The 20,859-nt window shown below is 45.3% G+C and overlaps 1 protein-coding gene across 2 annotated transcripts in view; it reads right to left on the minus strand.

The window, feature by feature from the left end:
• Positions 1 to 20,859, minus strand: part of foxp4 (forkhead box P4) — a 98,762-nt gene that overhangs the window by 26,984 nt on the left and 50,919 nt on the right. For both annotated transcript variants that reach the window (XM_056393721.1, XM_056393712.1), the window contains exons 3-6: positions 19,241 to 19,330; positions 7,793 to 7,915; positions 4,465 to 4,590; positions 162 to 300 (exon numbers count right to left, since the gene is read on the minus strand). In XM_056393721.1, coding sequence (XP_056249696.1) covers positions 162 to 300; positions 4,465 to 4,590; positions 7,793 to 7,915; positions 19,241 to 19,330 — 478 coding nt within the window. The remainder of the gene's footprint in view (positions 1 to 161; positions 301 to 4,464; positions 4,591 to 7,792; positions 7,916 to 19,240; positions 19,331 to 20,859) is intronic.

Consider the following 20,859-nt stretch of genomic DNA (forward strand, 5'->3'; position numbering starts at 1 on the left):
GTGGCACTGGGTACAGGCCTGTGTGAATTTGTGTGTGTGTATGTGTGTATGTTATGACCATGTGTGCATGCATGTTTGTCAGGATGTGTCTGTGTTACTGAGTATTGCATAGTGAGGGACGTGCATATGGATGTGTGTGTGGTGTGTGGGCGTGCATGTACCTTGCTGCAGAGACTGCATGGCGGCGGTGGGCTGCAGTGGGACCAGGCCTTGTCTCTGGAGGTTGAGGATGTGCTGCTGCTGAAGCTGCTGCATCTGGATCAACTGCTGCTGGAAGGCCAACTGCTTACTGCCTATTTGCTGTTAGCCAGAAGACGGAAAGACAAGAGAGTGGGAAAGAAGTTAGCAAGTTAAGTAATGCCCCCATGTTTTCTCTGGCAGAGATAGGCAACTGTCCCTGAGAGAAAATCTTATTTATTCTATTTTATCTTGCCTCATTTTGTACCATTCTAAAATGATTTCTATTCATTCTCAAAGGAAGTCATTACCACTAGTATCTTTAATATGTCCAAGACATATAACCCAGAGAACTCTTTTAGGCAATTTTTGACCAAAATTAGGAAACAATGCTATAACTTTGGACTAAAATATGGTCTGACTCAGCAGATGAGCAAGCAAGTTTATGATACCAAAACATTTTAAGTTGTATTAACAGGACAGAATCTGAAAGGTACCATTTTTTTCAATGGTAAATTTAAACTAAATGTTTGATTTAGATTAACAAAGTTGCCACTGATTCATTATTATTCTTTAATCTGTTCTTATTCTGATGTCAGTGCGGTTGGTCAGCACATTCCATCACTATGACAAATTCAAATACAGTCAACTAACACCATATAAAATAAATGAGAGGATGATGATGTAAAGGTTAATTGTCTGCTGCTGAAAAACAAAGCGAGAAATTTGAGGCCAGAGCGGAGAAAATTAGTCCCGTATTAAAAGGATGACAAGTCTGAAGCCAAGCTGTGACGACCGTGACGATGAAGAGAAGGAGGGAAGGGAACGAGGGAGGTTAAAGGGAGAGTGGGAGAGACTACATGGCGCGTGGCGATAATGTCGGTGTGTGTTACGGTGATAAATGTCCCCTTTCCTGTGTTGTCCCAGTCTGGGGCAGAACTGGCCTGTGCTGCTCTGTTTGAAGTCGTCGTCCCCCCCCCCCCCCCCCCCCCCCCCCCGAGCAACCCCAGAGCAGAGAGGGACTTTATCTCTCACAGATAACTGGTGGAGGAGAAAAATAAATAAATAAAACTTGAGGAACTGCTCATTGTGTATTTGTGTGTGTGTGTGTGTGTTGGGTGTGTTTGAGTGTGTGTGTGTGTGTGTGTGTGTGTGTGTGTGTGTGTGTGTGTGTGTGTGTGTGTGTGTGTGTGTGTGTGTGAAAGAGAGTGGCAGCCTGGAACTCTTTGAACAGAGAGGAACTCACAGGAAGGGCAGATAGGTCACTTCCTTTCAGAGTTGGTGCCTGGGGAGAAGAAGTGTGGTGGCAGTGTGTTTGTGTGTGGGAGGGGGCTGTTGGTAGGTGTCAGGGGGGTGTAGAGGAGTAAGCACAGCAACTACTTTTTTACAAAAGGAAAACAGACGGACGGAAAAGGGGTGACACTAATTTTTTCCTCCCTTGAAATGGTTCAATGGAAAAACCTTTTAATATTTGCACAAGTATATTTGTCTACACTTGAACTTGAATGGATAAGCAAATTCTAACGACCAGGGAATAAATCTATAATAAACAAAAAGTGGTTACTATTCTAGTGCCACAGAGAAATTTTTGTTCAAGGTTCTCAGAGTAGCAACTGGCTACTCTGGAGCTTTCAATCATAGCGATGAAACATGCTAAGTAAAATGGAGACTGAAATTTCAATCACTCCATTAAGAGCTGAACAAACTTCATCTGCTGAAGAAGATACGATCAAAAGCCCCACAACGGCTACTAATGGACTTTATGGTATTTGACCAGTTTTTTTGGTCATTCAGCTTGAACACAGCAGTCACAGGTCAGGATATCTAGTCATACGACTCACACACAAGCACAGCTACAGTCCCTGAAATGGACCTGCCACTGTCTCATCCCACATTTCTCATTCCATTTATTCTACTGTGTGTTGGTGTCTGTTGTGTTGTAACTACAGTATAATTAGGAAACATGAATCTCTTAGGCTTTGTCACAAGCAAGTGGTGTTGTTGTCATGGACACAATATGTGTGTCATGCTTACATACTTCAGTTCTCTGAAGTGAATGGACAAATTCTCATTTGATACAGTAAATGATTTATAACGATCAGAGTGTTCAGACTGAACTGAACCTCTTTTTCCTCTCTCTCTCTCTCTCTCTCTCTCTCTCTCTAGCCCTCCTGCCCCCTTTTCTACTTGTCTGTCCATTTTATTTCTTCCACTCCCCCATCTGTCTCTCATTCCCTCCTGAGATATGGCCATGGTTCTTTAAAACACACATTGTATGTGTGTGTGAGTGTGTGTGAGTGTGTGTGGGTGCCTGTGTTCTGTTTACATTAGCTGTGGCTGAGTGGCCAAAGCTAGCGCAGTAACAGGCTGTCAATGTGATTTATGAGCACATCACACACTGTCTGAGCCTGCCAGTCACACAGACGCACACGCGCACACACACGCACGCACGCACACATACACATACACACACACACACACACACACACACACACACACACACACACACACACACTGTAGATGGACACTCGCAGACACACATACACACATCTCTTGTGATGGTCAGAGTCACTTCATTAAGCTGACTCCTGACCAGTCCCAAATGCACCAGCCACACACACAAACACGGACTCAACACACACATACATACTCTCTCTTTCAGTGCATCACTTCTACGCAGACAAGGAAGTGAAGAGGAATTGCAGAGAAGAGGGAAAAGGGCAAAAAGTCACAGCCGCTCATGCACAAACTGCAAAAGGCAAAGGAGAGACTTTATGGTTTATCCTCCCTCCTTTTTCCATTGTCTTCTCTGTCTCCTTCTGTCCTCTTGTTTTTTCAGTTTGTTAAACACTGCTAGAATCTAAAGGTGGTTAAGACTACCTCCTTGCCTAATCACTACTTTAAATAGGATCAGTTTATGGGTTCAGAGATAATATGAACTAGATTAGCACAGCTTCATGGAGGTTTATAAACAGCTGGAGGCCTCCAATGAAAAACGTCCTCTGTCTCTATGTCTGGAGGCACCTGCTTGACCGAGAGAGATGCGAGAGTCGACTAAAAAGGTGTGATTGATGCTTCGCAGCAAACTGAAAAACACTGACTGCTGGAAATGGCCTTAGTCATAACAGCTGTATGCAGCTCTGTAGGGAGGTCTATTCCCCCAAGTGTATGTGTTTGTGCAGTGAACCATCACACATCAAACCTCTCCCTCTCTGCATGTATGTGTAGCCGTGTGACCAGTGTTTGCACTTGTCTAGTTGTTACAGGACAACAAACCTGAAAACTGGGACAGTGGCAGAGCTGAGGGAGAAAGGGAAAGCGATTCAGACACCCTCTCAACATGCAAGTCAACCACAACTGGTTTGCTTTGGTCACGGTCGAGTTGGTTGACCGCTGTCGGCGAGGAGTTTGTGGGGGTGGTGGGCGGGTGGGTGGCGAGTCTGCCGACTGAGAGATGGGGATAAAGAAGAGGAGGAAGAGGGGAAATCTAGGATGTGTCCCCTCATGCGTTTATCAGAAAAGTCCCATGAGGTCTTTCTTCCTTAAGTCCGTCTCCTGCATTGTCCTCTGTGTGTTTGGCAATTTTTGGCGAACGAACGGTCATAGAGTACACACATGCACAAACAGGCACACACACACACACACACACACCCACTCGTACACACAGGTTATGACAGTAATCTTGTCTGATCGATTGAGATCCTCTTTGTTGTGCCACAATGTGATCCTAGTTGATCCTCTGTTATCCTACTGTACCACAGCTGTGGTTAAACCTGGTGTGTTCATGCATAATTGTGTGTTTGTGTGTGTGTGTGTGTGTGTGTGTTAGAGAGAGAAAGCGAGAGCAAGGGAGGCTCCGAGTGCTGGCGGGGTTAATTGACAATTAAAAGAGTGGCAAACCCCTCCTACAGAGAGATTTCACCTCAGGCTTAGAGCTGAAGGCATGCAAATGAACACGCTGACAGGGTAGCGTATGGCTTAGCGCAGCACTCCCTCACTGCCTCGACATGGCGTTCTGGTGGTGGAAAAAATGGAAATCCATATTCACTAATCCTTGTTTTGAGATGAGCTTGTACACAAAACAATAAAGTAGAGAAACAGGAGGATGAGAGCAGAGGAAGAGAGAAAGAGAGCCAACGTATGTATCCCACATCCTATACATTCGAGCTTCTTTTTTTTTTTTTCCTTCTGCCGCCTCCCATGTCAACCACTTTTACTGTGTTTAAGGGTACTTGTGTACTTCAGAGTGTACTTGAGCTGAGTGAGTGTGTACTTGGTGAAGTTCACCTCTTTTGCCGCTTGCTTCCCAGCCTGCTGCTGCTGTTGCTGCTGCTGTTGCTGCTGCTGCTGCTGCTGCTGAGTCAGAAGCTGGAGATGCAACTGCTCCTGCTGCTTCTTGTAGTACTCCTGTAACTAGAGACAGACACAGAAAGGGGGGGGGGGGGGGGGGGCAGGGGTGGAGGGTTGTTTTTTTTTTGGGTGGGGGTGGGGTGGGGTGGAGAAACATGACACGAGTGAGTCACAACACACTTTGTATCAACCTCAACAATACCACAGTCTTCCAACAGTTAAATAGTCAGACACCATAACTTGAAAAGGAGACTCAGGGAATGAAGTTGCTTTCTGTTCACTGAAGGCCGCAGTTTATTGTTGTGGCTGTGTGTGGTTTCTTGACAAACCACACGGAACAAGCAAACACAGACCTGTCAAAGGCTGCGGAGGAATATCATGGAGCTATTATGGTGCCTGAAGTTGTTGCTGTGAGGTGATTGTGTATGTCAAAGCTACTGCACAAGGCTGAACTGACCGAGTTCAGGCGCTGTATAGAATGATCCGGCTGTGGCACAATGCAGACTGGCAGAAGGGCAACAGACCAGAGTTATACCTGCATACACGCACTGCGTCACGCCATTGTAAAGGGGAAGCTAACATGAAGATATAGAAAAAGAGTGCTGGTGGCTTGCACATGCTCTTTACATACACACATGTGCACACACACACGTTGCATGACTGAACAAGACCGTTCTAAGCCTCCAGGGATATGCACATGGAGGTATTCCTCTGTGAATACTTAAAGGCTGCTCTTACTGTATTTACTGTACTGCTGTCATAAAACACCTGCTGGCACTGTGTGTGTGTGTGCGTGTGTGTGTGCGTGTGTGTGTGTGTGCACATCCTACACTGTACTACTAAGAGTTTCTACTCTTAAACGGGTTGTTTCTATACCGTGTGCAGATAAGAGAAGTGGCTCCAGGTTATGTATGGTTATTTATAGATTGTCCATCCATCGCCATAGTAACAGCCTGATGGTCTCAGAGGAAAGTGACTAAAGTTTTTTACTGGCACCCCTATGTGTTCTTCACCTTGACTAGCATTTCTTTGTCTGCTGTAATTATGCAGATATTCAGCGGAATGAACTTGACTGCTACGCATAACGCTATAATTTAAAACTACCGAATTTAGCATTTCAGTCTGGTTCTTTTATGGAAACACACACACGATAACTCATAATTCACATATACTCACACACACATACACACGCGCATACTCACACACACAGTCCCCTGGCCACAGATTGTCTGTTTTGTTTGAGTTACTAATCATTAATTTACTCAGGAAGCTCCATTAAGATTATAATCTTGCTGAGAGGAGAGGAAGGCGGACAGGAAAACTCACACTGACCACAGTGTGTGTTTGTGTGTGTGTGTGTATTGGGGAGGGGGAAGTTATCCTCTTGAGAACAGCTTGTACAGGTGTCTGTCTGCAGTTTGTCTTTGTTTCATGGTGCATCAAATGTTCAAAGAGGCTTTTCACCAGAGAATGACTTCACAGTGCAGCAGTTGCTTCGGTCTCACATGCGTCTGACCCTGCAGTGAGCAGATTTCACACCACTGCCCATCCTCACCACGCACGCTGTGTAATGTAATGGACCTGCTCTTTTTGTCCAAAATTGATTTACACTTCCTGTTGCAATATTATCTCAGCCATAGCTTCAATTTTGAATAATTCACTGTGCTTTTGTACTATGATTTTCCTTCTTGTCCTTAATTTATTTTAAATGCAGGACTCATTCCTTCTTGCTGCTCTTTCTTTTCCATCTGTCTTTCCTCTCTTTTATCGCTCCTTAGGCGGAGTTAATCTCTCTTTTCCGCGTCACTAGCCCTGATCGCCTCCTCATCACACAGACAAATGCATATGCAAGCAAGCACGCACGCACACGCATGCACACACACACGCATGTACGCAAGCACACACACACACACTTGGCTGGAGAGTGGTGAGTTGAGGGAATAATTAAGTGATAATTAAGGTCTTTTTAATGATTTGATTCAGTGGCTCTGTGCATTAAGAGTATGTGTAAGTGAGGCACTCACCTCTCCAGCCTATTACCATGACCTTGACTTTAGTGAACACACCAAGAAAGAGAGGCAGAGCAGCTGTAGCATAAGTAAAGGTTAGGGAAAACTTAAAGGTTAAAACACAAATCCACAAATGACTGCCTGTACAAACACACAACTGCTGTGTAGCAGTGGGCCGTAAACCTTACTTACACACTCTTACACAATTCTGTATGGCCATGGGGATATGAAATTTAATGCTCCAGTGAGTGATATGTTGGTTGATTGTTCCGTGTGTGTGTGTGTGTGTGTGTGTGTCTGTCTGTGAGGAAAAGTGCCTGATTTGCAGATATACACTAAGAGCTAGTCCATACTGTGGTTAATTAAGTGGGAGAGCAATGTTAAACTCAGTGGTTTTAATAGCGGGAGGAGTGTAATGTGTGTGTGTGTGTGTGTGTGTGTGCGCATTATCACCCCCCCCCCCCCCCCCCCCATCTCCTTTCTCCTCGTTAGAGAAAAAAAGAGCTGGTGAAGAGGTTCTTAACCGTCTGCATGTCTGTTTCCAGAAAGCCAGCACATTTCACATTTCCATTATGATACATGTTGTCAGATCTTCCCACTGCAATTTATACTCGCCTGAAGCTACCGCTCCTTATTAAATCTGTCTGCTTGTATGTGTCTCCTGCATGTATGTGTTTTCTAGACATCCCCTGCGCTGCAATTACTTTTCTATCCCCATTGTTAATAGTCCTCTTCACAGCCTTTACAAGGTTGCGTGTGTTTTTCACTTGTGTAAGTAGGAGGTCACAGGTTGGTGTGGCTGAGTATTTGATAGATCTGTTGCAGATGAAGAGTGTTTATTGGTTTTTGTTGACATGGCAACGCCTCTATCACCTGCTGGGCATCAACACACACACTCCTGAATCACTATGATTCACTGGCTGATGCTAAAAAAGCGCACAAGTGTGTGTGTGTGCGTCATGTGAATGTGGATAGGTGTGCAAGAGTGTGCCTGCAGGCGGGAGCATGCACATTCTCCTAGCAACAATGCTAAAGAGGAGGTGCTCAAAATGACCATGTGTGTATAAGTGGATATGTTGATGTGTGTTTATCTTCAAAGATCTGTGAGCATTAAATAAGATACAATCACGCCCAGTGTGTGTCAGCGCCTACTAAAGCAGACACATCCAAACACGCAGGCCTGGGACTTGATCCAACCAGAGAGAGAGAGAGAGAGAGAGAGAGAGTATGTGTGTGTGTATGTGTGTGTGTCTTACCTGCTGTAGCATTAAAGCCTGCTGTTGCTGCAGCAGGGCCTGGAGCTGAGGGGGAGACAAGATCTGTTGCATCTGCTGAGGAGTGATCATCTGTGGACTCATCATCGCCATGGACACAGGCACCTAAAGACAGCACAGCACAGGGACACACTTGTGTTTTAAATTCCTCACACACTTTAGACATTAGCATGCAAAAGTAGGACAACTCAATCACTGGGCTAGGCTTTGTGTGAAAAGGGCCCGACCAACACAGCGAGCTCAAAGCATGACTGTGCCTGCAACTGAATGCTCAACTCAAAACAAACAATCTGAATGGAGGTTGCACAGTCTGCTGGTATGGACAGGTAAAGTTAGAGAGGTGTGTTGTCTCTTCTTCTCTGCTGTCAGTCACTGCTAAGAAAAGCTGACAACATCAGACAAAGATCAACAGACAGTCACACCAAAGCGCACACATATTGTTGACAATTTCCTACACAAGGCTGGTATTGTGGAGAAAAAAAAATTAAACTCACAATTTCTGTAACAACAGGCAGAGATAAAGGGACAGATATGCAATCCCCCCACAAAAATATAAAATCTTATCTGCTTCCATAAACACATGATTAGGACTCCCTCCGATTTTCTTTCCACACAGTCAAGCCTGGCTAAGAAGAAAGGAACAACAAAGTGGCTATCTGATGAGATGTCTATCTCATCAGATACGGCTACAGAAAGGCAAAGACGAGAGAGAGAGAGAGAGAGAGAGAGAGAGAGAGAGAGCGAGAGAGAGAGAGAGAGAGAGAGGATGGCGAGAGAAATGTGGTGATTCTTGCAGATTTGTTGTGCAAGCACTCTTAATGGACATGCATTGTACACAGAGATGGGCAGAGATGCTAATCTGATTACAAACACTGCAAAGTGAAGACAAAATAACCACATGAATCAAAAAGCGGGACACTCACGCACATGCATAAATGCAGGGACGATATATGAAAAAACACACCGACAAACCTGCCGACAAAGTACTTATATTCATTAACTGAATTAAGGGGTTGAGAGAGAAAAAAATAAGGGGGCTAGGGAGATAGAGGATTTGAGAGATATTTAGGGAGAGGGGGATGGCTGCTTCCTGTTTCACTGCCTTCACAATAATAAACTATACTGCCTTCTCAATACAAATAATCCTGTCTGTTAAGAAGTAATGGCTGTTTTACTGAGAAATACAAGGATGAGTTATCACCTCTGAAATTGTCCATTTATCTATATTCACTCTGTCGTTTCCAACTGTGAGTGTGTGCGCATCAGTGTGTGGGCCTGTGTGTGTGTTTGTGTGTGTGTGTGTGTGTGTGTGTGTGTGTGTGTGTATGTGTGTGTGTGTGTGTGTGTGTGTGTGTGTGTGTGTGTGTGTGTGTGGGCGTGCACAAGTGCCAGTGTGTGCAGCTCTCTTCGGAGCAGTCTATCTACTCACCACCTGAGGGGATGGCAGGCAGGCAGGGAGGGTGATGGGAATCGTGCGGTAGAGAGCAAGAGAGGGGACAAGCTGTCACTGGTAAATTAAATCTGTAAAGAGCTGATTTGACTTTGTAAACAAGATTGGCCATAAATACTAACACCCTCTTTACCACCTGGCCTCTGTCCCCTCCTCCTGCCCCCCCTCCTCTGTCTCCTTTTCTTTATGCGTGTCTGTGAGTGACCCTAGACTCTTTTATCAAAGCAGACTTCCCTAACTAAACACACTCCCAGCTACATGTAATGGTGAAGGGCCAGAGAGACTCCAGAAAAGAGGGCCAGGCTGGGTCATGGAAAGTGGAAGACGGGTGTGTTGGGGTATGCAGATGAATGAGCGGCAGTGCGTGTGAGAGTGTGCGTGCGTGCTAGGGGTGAGGGAGAGAGAAAAAGCAGAAGAAAAGACAGAGTCAGAGTGGGGTGAGCGAGGGGAAGGATGGTGTTGTGGCAGTCGGTAAAGGAACACGCAGAGGGGACTGGGGAGGTGGGGTGGGGTTGTGAGTAAGGTGGGGGTGGTGATGGGTGCCGCTTGGCGTCATGCCAGCTTGCCCCCGCCGCCAGGCCTTGTCAGTCTAAGCTGCCAAATGAAAAGCTGTAATTAATTGCTCTTGTGCATCCCATTCTTCCTCCCTGACAACTCATACATTCTATTTTATACACACCGCCATTGACATTTTCAAGTCACAGGCGTAATAATTACTGGAGTTATAGCACCTTTCTGTGTGTTGGCTGACGCTCCGACGCCAGAGCCAAATGCACATGCATGTGTGCAAGTGTTGATATACTGTACTCTATGTGTGCGTGTGTGTGCATGTGGGTGTGTGAACGTGCACATGTACATGGGTTTAAGGCTGAGAGTGTGTGTGTGTGTGGCAGGCTGAATGCTGAGTAGTTAAGGTTTGACGCCATTAATTGCCCCTATAATCTAATATCACAAAGCGTGGTGATTATGGGGCATGCGTTGCCACCGCCATACGACACCGCCAGCCTGAGAGCGCCGCCACAAAACAAAAGCCTCGCCATTAGCGATTTGACGGGCCAGGACAAAAGCGCCTCACAATGCAGAATTATATTTTCATTCGGCTTTGTCTCTCCCGGTGAATGATTTCTCCCCTTTCATTGGACTGTGAATAGGGAGAGTCTGAAAAGCCGGGCGATTTGAAGTCAGCCATTTATTAAATGCATTTAATTTTTTTTTTCCTGCTGTCGTCCCATTTTTTTCATGTTGCATGTTAATTTAAAAGAGAGAGATGGGTGGTAGATTAGTGGAGAGAGGTGAAGCTGTTGGGGAGGGGTGAACAGAGGGGCGTGCAGAAAGAGGGGAGAAGGACGGATACCATCCACACAGTGGAAGAAAGGAAAGAAGGAGGGAAGGAAAGCAGGGAGAGAGGGAGGAAGGAAGGAAACAATGTTTGGAAAATAGAGAGATGTGTGTGAAGAGTCATACAGCCGGTTTGTGGTAAGAGAAAGTGTGGCCTAGAGCTGGAGGCAATGGCTACAACAGTGAAGACATGCACACACACACACACACACACACACAAACACACACACACACACACACACACACACACACACACACACACACACACACACACACACACACACGCACACACACACACACACACACACACACACACACACACACACACACACACATAAACAAATGCCAGTGAACAATCACAAAATCCTCTACAGGAGGTGACTAATAAATGGGAAAATTTGAAACTAATAATAGTAACATTTAAAAACCTAAGATGTCTCTCCTATCATTTACATGCAGGAATCAGTCACATGTGCGCACACACACACACACACCAAAACATACACACACACACACACACACGCGCAGACATACACTCTGCTGAGGGGCTGGTGGCTGACAGAGGTCAACCCCTGCCATAGAGAGAGGGAGCTGGAGGAGGGAGGAGTGGAGGAAGGAGAGGAGAAGCGAGAGACAGCCCTGTCGTTTACAGAGAGTGGAGGAGTAATTAGAGGGGATGTTTGAAGAGGGAGTTTAACTGATTAACAAAGGAAGAGAGGGAGCGAGGGAGCACCCGAAAGATGGGAAGGAGAAGGAGGAGAAAGGCATGGAGTCCCAGAGGAGTGAAGAGAGAGAAAGAGGGGGGATGTAGCTTGCATTTCAATGAGGCTCCATCCCTCTCTCCTCTCTTCCCTTGATGACTTTTCATTCTAACGAGGAGGAAAGCCCCACTTTCCATTTCAGATGAAACCTCGGGAAGAGAGGAAGGAGGGCTATCTGATATTAAACCAGCAGGCAGCCTGGGGAAATAGGCCCGGTGCAGCTCAGCACCATGTTTATATAGAAGACAGGCTGGTTAAATGACTACACAATCTCTAATTTAGGAGTGAACTTTGGATTTCACACCTTCGCCATCCTTCTAATTGAGGTCTCTGACTAGAAAAGTACACCCAAAACACAGCAGCCTTAACAACCTCATCAGACATTTTATTTAACGTATGCTTGTCCACCATAAACGATCACATTTATAAAAAAAAAAAAAAAAAAAAGATGCTCTCAAGAATGTTTTGTCCACGCCTTTTTGGGGAGTTGACATAAATTCAGAAGAACACACAAACTATGTGGTAGTTTATAAAAAAGCAACAGCGAGTGCACCCTGAACGCTCCCTTGAGCCTCACAAGCAGATAAATCTACTGCTACAGTTGTTCACCCCATGCTGGCTCAAAAATGTGCAGCCAGTATGTGTGTGCGTGTGTGTGTGAGAGAGAGAGAGAGAGAGAGAGAGAGAGATATGCCAGTGACTGAGAAGAAAGGAGGCTATAATCAGAATCTAAACAGGCTCTCAGTCTAAATGATGCGGGCCCTGCCTCTGGGTCTATGGGGACACGCAGGAGAGAGGGATAATTGAAAAAATGACAAGGAGAAAGCAGGAGGAAGAGAGAGAGAGAGGCTGACACAGACCTCCCCTCCTCCTCCTCCTCCTCCTCCTCCTCCTCCCCCGGTAGGAGCAAACCACAGCGCTGTTTATCCTTGTCACTGAGCATTACCACCTCTCACTGGAAGGGACGCCTGCCTCTCTGTCTCTCTCTGTCACACACACACACACACACACACACACACACACACACACACACACACACACACACACACACACACACACACACACACACACACACACACACACACACACACACACACAGGTACATAAAAACTGGCCTCTGTCTTTGAATAGGCTTTCTGGCCATAATGTTTTTTTTTTTTTATCAAAAGTGTCAAAAAGTATCACAGCTTATTGCAAAGATTCCAAAGCCTCTTCTGATTGGACAGTGGCAAAAGTTAAACACATCAGCGGCAGCGGTAGAAAAGAGAGAAATCTGTGCTCATTCATGCACAAGGCAACGGCATGACCCTCTTCTGCCACTGTAGCTGCCAGCAGGCTGGGGGTAAATTAGAGCCTCCTGCTGAAACACAGTCCGCGCTGTGCCGTCTCTCGGTGTGTAAAGGCTTTAATGGTGTGTGGTGAACTCCCCTTCTTGTTGGTTCAGGATTTGTTAACTCGCCAGCTCATCGTCACTATCGCTCGCTCCTTCTCTCAATCGCGCCAGGTAAACAGCCTGTCTGTGCTCGTCATGCCAAGAAATGAGAGGAGAGCACGAGGATGGTGAGGAGGTGGGGGTGGGGGGGTGGGAGTTGGGGGTAGGAGTGGGAGGTGGGGGTGGGGGGTGAGAGAGAGCAAGAGGGCCAAAGAGAGAAGCAGAGGAATGAGGGAGAAAAGCATTTGACTGAAAAAGAGAAATAGAAGGAGTGCCTACTGTGCTGAGAGTGTTGTTTGGAGCTCAGGGCCAGGCCTCCACTGGAAGTAAAAGGGCCCCATTGTGTGTGATGAGTACCCCTCCTCTAGCTAATCTTCAGCAGGGCCAGGGGCCACATTACTCTGGGGGGAACTGATGAGCGAAGCCAGGTGGGGTTGGGGATGTTCAGGGCATCTTGCTGCCTCAAACTACTTCAAAACCTTTTTGCTGAGCAATGTTCGTCTGTCTCTATGAACAATGTGGAGTGTGTGTGTGTGTTGTGTGTGTGTGTGTGTGTGTGTGTGTGTGTGTGTGAGCTCGTGCCAAAACAAAATCTTATTTTATCGCTTTATTCAGTCTTTGTGTGTAAGTTTCTGTCTATTTCTAATTGACTTCACACCGTAGGTAATCTTGTGCCAGCAACAGGCAGGTGATTTAGTCCATAAAATACTGCAGTATTTGTGTTAGTTATTTGGTGAATAGCAGACATATAATTATGCATATAAAGTTTATGTGATTATAGCACATCAACACTGGCTGGTTTAAAACAGGTGTTGCCAAATCTTTTTTTGTGGTCGGTTGGTTTGAGGACAGTAGACGGGTCTGAGTCCACAGAGGAAACGCAGGCTCCTGAGGACAGTAAATTGGGGTCTCTAGAAGCCTATTGCTGAGCTGGGGCCTAGACACACACACACACACACACACACACACACACACACACACACACACACACACACACACACACAGTATGCATGTGGATGTGCGTAACACTCGGCTCTCCCTGACAGGGGCCAGACAAATGAAAAAAAGAAAAAAAAAAAAACTTCAGAGAGGACAGTGAAAGACCAGCAAGTTCAAGTGGAAAATCCTCCTCCTCCTCCCCCTTCACCTCCGTCCCTCCCTCCTTTCTTCTCCCCCCTCCATCCGCCGCCTCCCTCCATCTAACGCCCCAGTGCTTCAGAATAAAAATGACAACACATTTCAAGAAACACACACACACGCACACACACACGCACACGCACACACACACACACACACACTCATGGCACTTCATTGGGAAGTGTGAGAGGCCGTTATCGACCATATTTCATTACTGATTTCACTCATGTTTCAAATCACAAAATAAGAGTTTCACACTTCAGTGGTCAGACCCAAACCTCTCCTCTCCATCCTTCCCCTCTGTCTGTCCACCCCTCTGCCCAGAGCCAAACCCATTCCACTGGCTGCTCAACCTCCTCCCATACACCCTTCACAAACTGTCAGGACCCCATACTACCCCCCAACACACATACACACACTAACCTACACACATATGCGTGCACACACAGCCCCAATTCCCTCCACATCAAATAAGAGAAACTGCCAACTAAGCACTTTCATTGAGTGGACAAAAGGAGTGCTTTGGGAAAAACACTTTGAAAGGAAATAAAAGAGAACGAGAGAAGGAACCACTTCAGTGCTGCAGACTCTGGGGGGCAAAACACTCATCTTTCCACATAGTTTTGTTGATTAGTTAAAAGACTTTGAACTTTGCCTCAAAATCTTTATGTGCAGGAGTTTTTCACAACTTTAAACTGGTTCAAATAAGGCAGCTGTTGAACGGAGAACATCATTAACGACATATAGAAAAACTAGTCAATTAGGATTTGTAATATTGATTAAATGTAGTTTCACTGAAATAAAATCATCTCTGCTTCGAGACTGACATGACTCAGTTTCCTTCTCCTGTCTTTCCTGCGTGGCTCCCTCTCTTCCTCCATCCCACTGTGCTGGTGCCAGCCCTCTCCAGAGAGCAGAGAGCCAAGCTAATTAACATATCTCTAATGAGTCTTTTCATTTTTTTCCTAATTAAACGAGCTCCTCAATAATACATGAAAACAGGACACCGCGCTATTCAATTACATACGTATGGGCCACAGCCAAGCACGTGCGTTAATCTGTATGTGTGCATGCCAAGTGGCAGTGTGTTAAGTGTGCCAGGCGTGTGTCTGCCAAGTGGGTGTATATGCGTCTGCTTGTGCCCACCCAGTGTGCGTGCCAAGTGTGTCCATTGTAGAGAACGTGTGGCAGGTCATGGAGGCGTGCTACGTATCATGCTGGGTAATCCGCCAATTGCCACTCTGTCTGCCAACCGCATGTCCACCAATTCTCTCAGTTGCACCCGTGCCACGACCAGTTAACGTAACTGTGGCCAATTATGTCCAATACCTGCTACAAACGCACACCTGAAATTATCCAAATACCACAGAGGGTAAGGATAATATTCAAATACAACCTCCTGCATGGGAATTCTCCCTTATACTTATTCAGGGAAGACTGACTGAGCTTTCATGCTCCTTTTCCAAGATGCCCACAGCTAATTCACGCTTAAGAGCTCCTGGGTTCAGCCACATATTTCTGCACGCCTTGCTTAAGGGCACGTTAGCAGTAGCTGCTGAATAAGAACATTGCGCACGATAAGACTTTCTGAATCGGCACAGGATTGTAAGCTGTGATCATCATGGTTGTGCATGATTTTGCATCTCTTTATTACTGATCCCCAATTTTGTTTTGCAACATTCAGTGATTTGAGTAAATAACATTAAAAATCTACTGTATGTATTGTGAGTGACAGAACAACAAGATCAGAAGCATAACCATTTCTGATTCATATCCATTCATAATGGACATTTTCTCCAATTTCCAAACCGTTAATTCAACTGTTATTATTATCTACCAACGTTATTAAGTATCATTTCTCTGTATAAAATGATGCACTTGTTTCCAGTGTCAAATTAAAACGCCTCTTTGATCTTGAATCATCTAACTCCTAAATAATCACTTGAGTATTGTGCTTTTCAGCAAATGTAGCTGCAGTTTTGTTGCGCACAATCAATTTCTCCTGCAATTGCCTGTCTAGAGACTTGAGCTATTGTCAAGTTTCTCCTGAAATGTGACACATGACAGTGTGGCACACACACACACGCACGCGGGCACACACGTGCACACACAAGCACACAAAATGGATTGATACCATCTCACACATCCAGCCAAACACAGAGACCATCTCTGAACAACCAATCAAAACGCAGATATAATCTCAGAGTTTCTTTTGCTCTCCACTCAGATCCTCCCCTCTATTATAAATAAAGAAAAGAAGAGAAATATGATGGGGAAGGGGTGGGGAGCATGAGGGGTGAGGTGAGGGGGCAGGAGGAAGGGGGGGGGGGGCTTGTCAGCGCAGACCAAGGCGTAGAAGTCAAGACACGAAAAGAAGTCTTCCCGCGCTCCCTGTCTGCCTTTGTCGTTCTCCCTTAGAGAGAAGGGAAAAATCTAATTATCGAGCTCCTAAAGATCTCATTATTGGCTGAGGCTCATTTGCATGTGTGAGAGCAGCCCAGCAGGAGCCAACCTGAGGACGGCCATTTTGTGCCTGATGTGAGCCACTGTGTCACTGTACAGTCACTTACTGCCACCTTTAGAAATGACCAGATTAAATGTCTGGCTTCACTCACTCCCTCGCTCACTCACCCTCCCTGTGGCCGACAGATGATGATTGCTTCACTTACAGCAGCTGAGGGCAATTTCTGCGATTTAAGAATGATCATAAAGCTGGAAATTACAGTTCTTGAGAAATTTCTACGTGCCACCTTAGTAGCCAGGTTTGTTGTGAAGTGTACTCAGCTTAAGTGCTGCTGCTACACACGGGTACACAAACAACAACTGGCCTGCGCTTTGTGATTCGGTGTTTGTGCCTGTGTTTCTGTCTGTGAGGATCCAAGCACAGACAAACACACACACACACACACACACACACACTCCATGTGTATGTCTGTGTGTTGGCAGGGTGTGTGGGGCCATGTGAGCTGACAGCTCAGACAACAGAGATGTAGTGTAGATGCCCTGGAGAGTACAGCAAGGGTAGCCAGGCCAGGCACCAACAAACAAGACAAACAAGACAGAGATGGAGAGAGTAGAGAAGGGGGAGAGTGCTGTGTGTGTGTGTGTATGTGTGTGAGAGAGTGTGTGTGTGTGTGTGTTTGACAGAGAGAGAGAAAGAGGAGGCAGTGGAAGGTAATACTTCTTTTGATATCAGACATGTGTGTATGAGGTGGGTCAACTAAATGTGCATTTGACCTGCGTTTGATCCCATTCATGTGAGACTGCTGTCACAGTTTAATCCCGACAACATTCAGAGAGACTCGACAGAAGTTCTTCAACATCTCCACGCTAAACAACAGATTTACACATTACATGTTAACTTTCAGTTTCACTTCCTCCCCCGACATGTTGGTTTTTCTCTTACTTCCCCACTCTCTATCTTTTTTAGCTTTTTTTAAGAGGAGTCAGGAAGTAAAAAATGTTCAAACATCTGTGACATTTTAATTATATTCCCAACCTGCTGACCAAAGCCGAGCGGTTTCCGACATGCATCTGACCCAGGTCAGGAAGAGGGTCTGATCACAGACGCTGACCCATCTGGATCAATGTGGATTCATACCATGTGTGTCGGTCTGAAAATGGTATGGGACGGCTATCCAGAGACAGAGGTGACACTTCTGTAGGTCAGAGAGTTTGAGTGATCAGCTGAACTAGTGAATATCAGTTGAGGCTATGTATGCACCATCATTGATGATGAATGATTTAAAGAATAAATGCAACTTTAATCTTTAATCATTATTTCATTCTCCTGCCTTCTCAAAGTCACCATGTAATTTCTACAACTGTCAGTTTCTATCCAAAGTAAATAGTGATTCTGATTCCAATTCAGGTTTTGATTAAAGTGTAATCCACAAGATCCCCTTTTTTAAAGTTTGATTTCATTTTTGACATCTTCAGTAATAAGTAGTCATTATTTCTGTGGCATTTTTTGCACTTCCCAGAGATCACTGGGCAATTAAATCTGTGAAGCCGACAGTGCAAAATCTTTTTTCTTTTGGACTTTCTTTAGATGCCATTTAAGTTTCATGTGAGCTTAGTTTTTCTTTTTCTGCTTTGTCATGTAGACCACTGCTGTTCATGGTAAACACCCAGCTCTTCCTCTGTTTATTCCAAACAAACCCAGCTTGCTGCTGCCGGAAATATAAAAGGCAGTTTCTGTGCACCAGGGGGGTTTTCCTGGAAAAACATGACCCAACACCAAATATTTATGAGAACAAATGAAAATGCTTCCATGAAGCATGGATTTTATGTTTTATTATTTGCAGGTGTCATTTGAAGCATATCATTGTAAAACAAAGCTGCAAAAAAAGAACTTCCTTCTACCTAGATGTCCTACACATTTTTATTACTTTTACATGTGAAAAGATTTTTTTTTTTGTTTTTTTACCATGAGCACCTCACTGGCTTCAGACGCTGCAAATGAAATCTGACCTTATCCCTGCCTCTGACTTGTATCCGTCTTCCTCTCTCTTCCATCTCTTTCTTCATTCTCCACACTGTGATGGTCCAGCTGTCTGTTTATCATGTGGCACGTTAATGAGAAGAGCAGTGCAATAGCCAGACTGCTTGCTGCTCTAGTAGACCCATGGCCCCACTTTATTGATATGAGACACAGCTACAAATCACACTTGTGCATGCACTCTGCACATCACATAATTGTAAAGAACCGCCAGAGGTAATGTCACGTGTGATATTTATCAGCATACACTGATAGCTGTAATGTATGTGTGTGTGTGTGTGTGTGTGTGTGTGTGTGTGTGTCTCCTCAAGTGTCATTCAGTGGGGATCCTGCACTCCAGCTAACCCCACTCTCTCTGCTTACTGTGGAATTCACCTCTGAAAACAGCTCGCTACCCAATCACTACAAAGACCTCATTCACACACACACACACACACACACACACACACACACACACACACACACACACACACACACAACACACACACACACACACACACACACACACACACACACACACACACACACACACACACACACACACACACACACACACACACACACACACACACACACTAACAATGACCCACACAGGCACTCACAGAAAGAGAGAGACACAGACAGAAAAGAGAAAGGGAGCGAAAAGTATGCGCCTATATCACACACTGTAGTTGACGTGGCAGGTTGGTGAAGGCGAAGCTGCAGCAGCCAGGGACTTAATAATATACAGATTCTGACAAAGTAACACTTGGGTTTTGTATCCGTGTGTGTGTGTGTGTGTGTGTGTGTGTGTGTGTGTGTGCGCTCTGACCTGCACAGGGCTCTGTTTGACCTCGTTGCTGCCAGGGGAGTTGAGTCCAGAGGCCTGCTGGAGGAGGAACTGTCTGGCTGCCTGGAGCGCCTACGAGTGAGAAATAGAGATGACTACATGTTCATCATTCACATACAGTCAAATATTTTCAGGAGTTAAATACAACAACACACTCATAAAATAACACACCTTTCACATCAACATTAAAAAAAAAAAAAAAAGAAGTGCACATGTGTGCGTTCAAACTTTTTCAATTTAGATAAAAGACAAAAACAAAAACACTCTCTCATACTGGCCACTTTCTACACCCTCTCTTTTGCCAAGCTGTCAGGTCTGATTTCCTCAACCTGAGACGTCCGCCTGGCACACACAGTATGCTCAAGTATTTGTATCTGCACTTGTGGGTGTGTGTGTGTGTGTGTGTGTGTGTGTGTCTACGTGACTGAATCCCAACTCATTCAAAACCTTCTTTAACTCCAATCTCTCGCCATCCCTCTTTCCATTCTTTGTTTCTCTCTCTCTCTTCCATGCCTCTTTTCCTTCTCCTCCTCCACCTCCTCTCTTTTCGGAGGAAGGTGCAAAGTGGCTTTTCCACATCCTCTGAGGCAAAAGTGTGTCAGCATATCTTCATGTGTGTCAGTTGCTCTGTGTTTGCGTGTGTCAGAGTGATGTAAGGAACCATTTGCCCTGATGTGCCCTAAAGAGCTGTGACTAACCACCGCCCACCTCTCTGCCCCCCCTCCTCTTCCCATTTCTCTCCTTTCTGCCCTCCAGTGCTGTCTATTCAAGCCAGTAACACCATCGCTCTCTAGTTCTCTGTCTTCATTCGTTCACTCTGCCCTTGAGTGCTGCCGATTCATCCTTTCGACAATGTTACCTCAGCTATCCCTCCCACTGTCTCTCCTCATCTCCTTTGTTCCCACTACCTTCCTCCTCGCCCTTAATTGTATTATAAACTGTCTTTCACAGTCTCATAATATTTCTCTCTATTCTTTGCTGTGTTTCTCGTTGCTGTGTTAAAGACTCAAGCTCTCTGTCATCAAGACAAATCAGCCCCTGAGGAATGGCCATTTTCGTTGGAATCTCTTAAAGTCTCCGAAAACAAAACAAGAAAACATTCATGTCATAACACACGAGCTGCTTCGCGCTTACTGTAAGTGCAGAGCAGCTTGTAACACACACACACACACACACACACACACACACACACACACACACACCAGATACACACACGCAAGCACAACCTCATGACAGAGGGGTGTGAGAGGGGAGACAGCAGGATGCACATTTGCTTCCTCTGACTCAAAAGGGGAAAGGTTCCTTAGTAAATATTGATTTATGAAAGTCTGTGTGTGTGTATGTGTGTGTGTGTTTGTGTGTGTGTGTACGTGCATGCGTGTGTGTGTGTGTGTGTGTGTGTGTGTGTGTGTGTGTGAGCACACCGCAAATTAACGGCCAGAATGAAGGATGTTCTTTACCATGGAAGCTCTTACTCAACCATGCAGTATGAGAAATCAGTTTTTTTTTCTCTCCTGTAGCTTTGCATCATTTCACAACTTGTGAAAACTGTAACACTGTGAAATAGTGCAGACACGCACTTACTGTAAATTGTCACATAT

Source organism: Seriola aureovittata, chromosome 2 (genome assembly GCF_021018895.1).
Source record: "Seriola aureovittata isolate HTS-2021-v1 ecotype China chromosome 2, ASM2101889v1, whole genome shotgun sequence".
Taxonomy (NCBI): Eukaryota; Metazoa; Chordata; class Actinopteri; order Carangiformes; family Carangidae; genus Seriola; species Seriola aureovittata.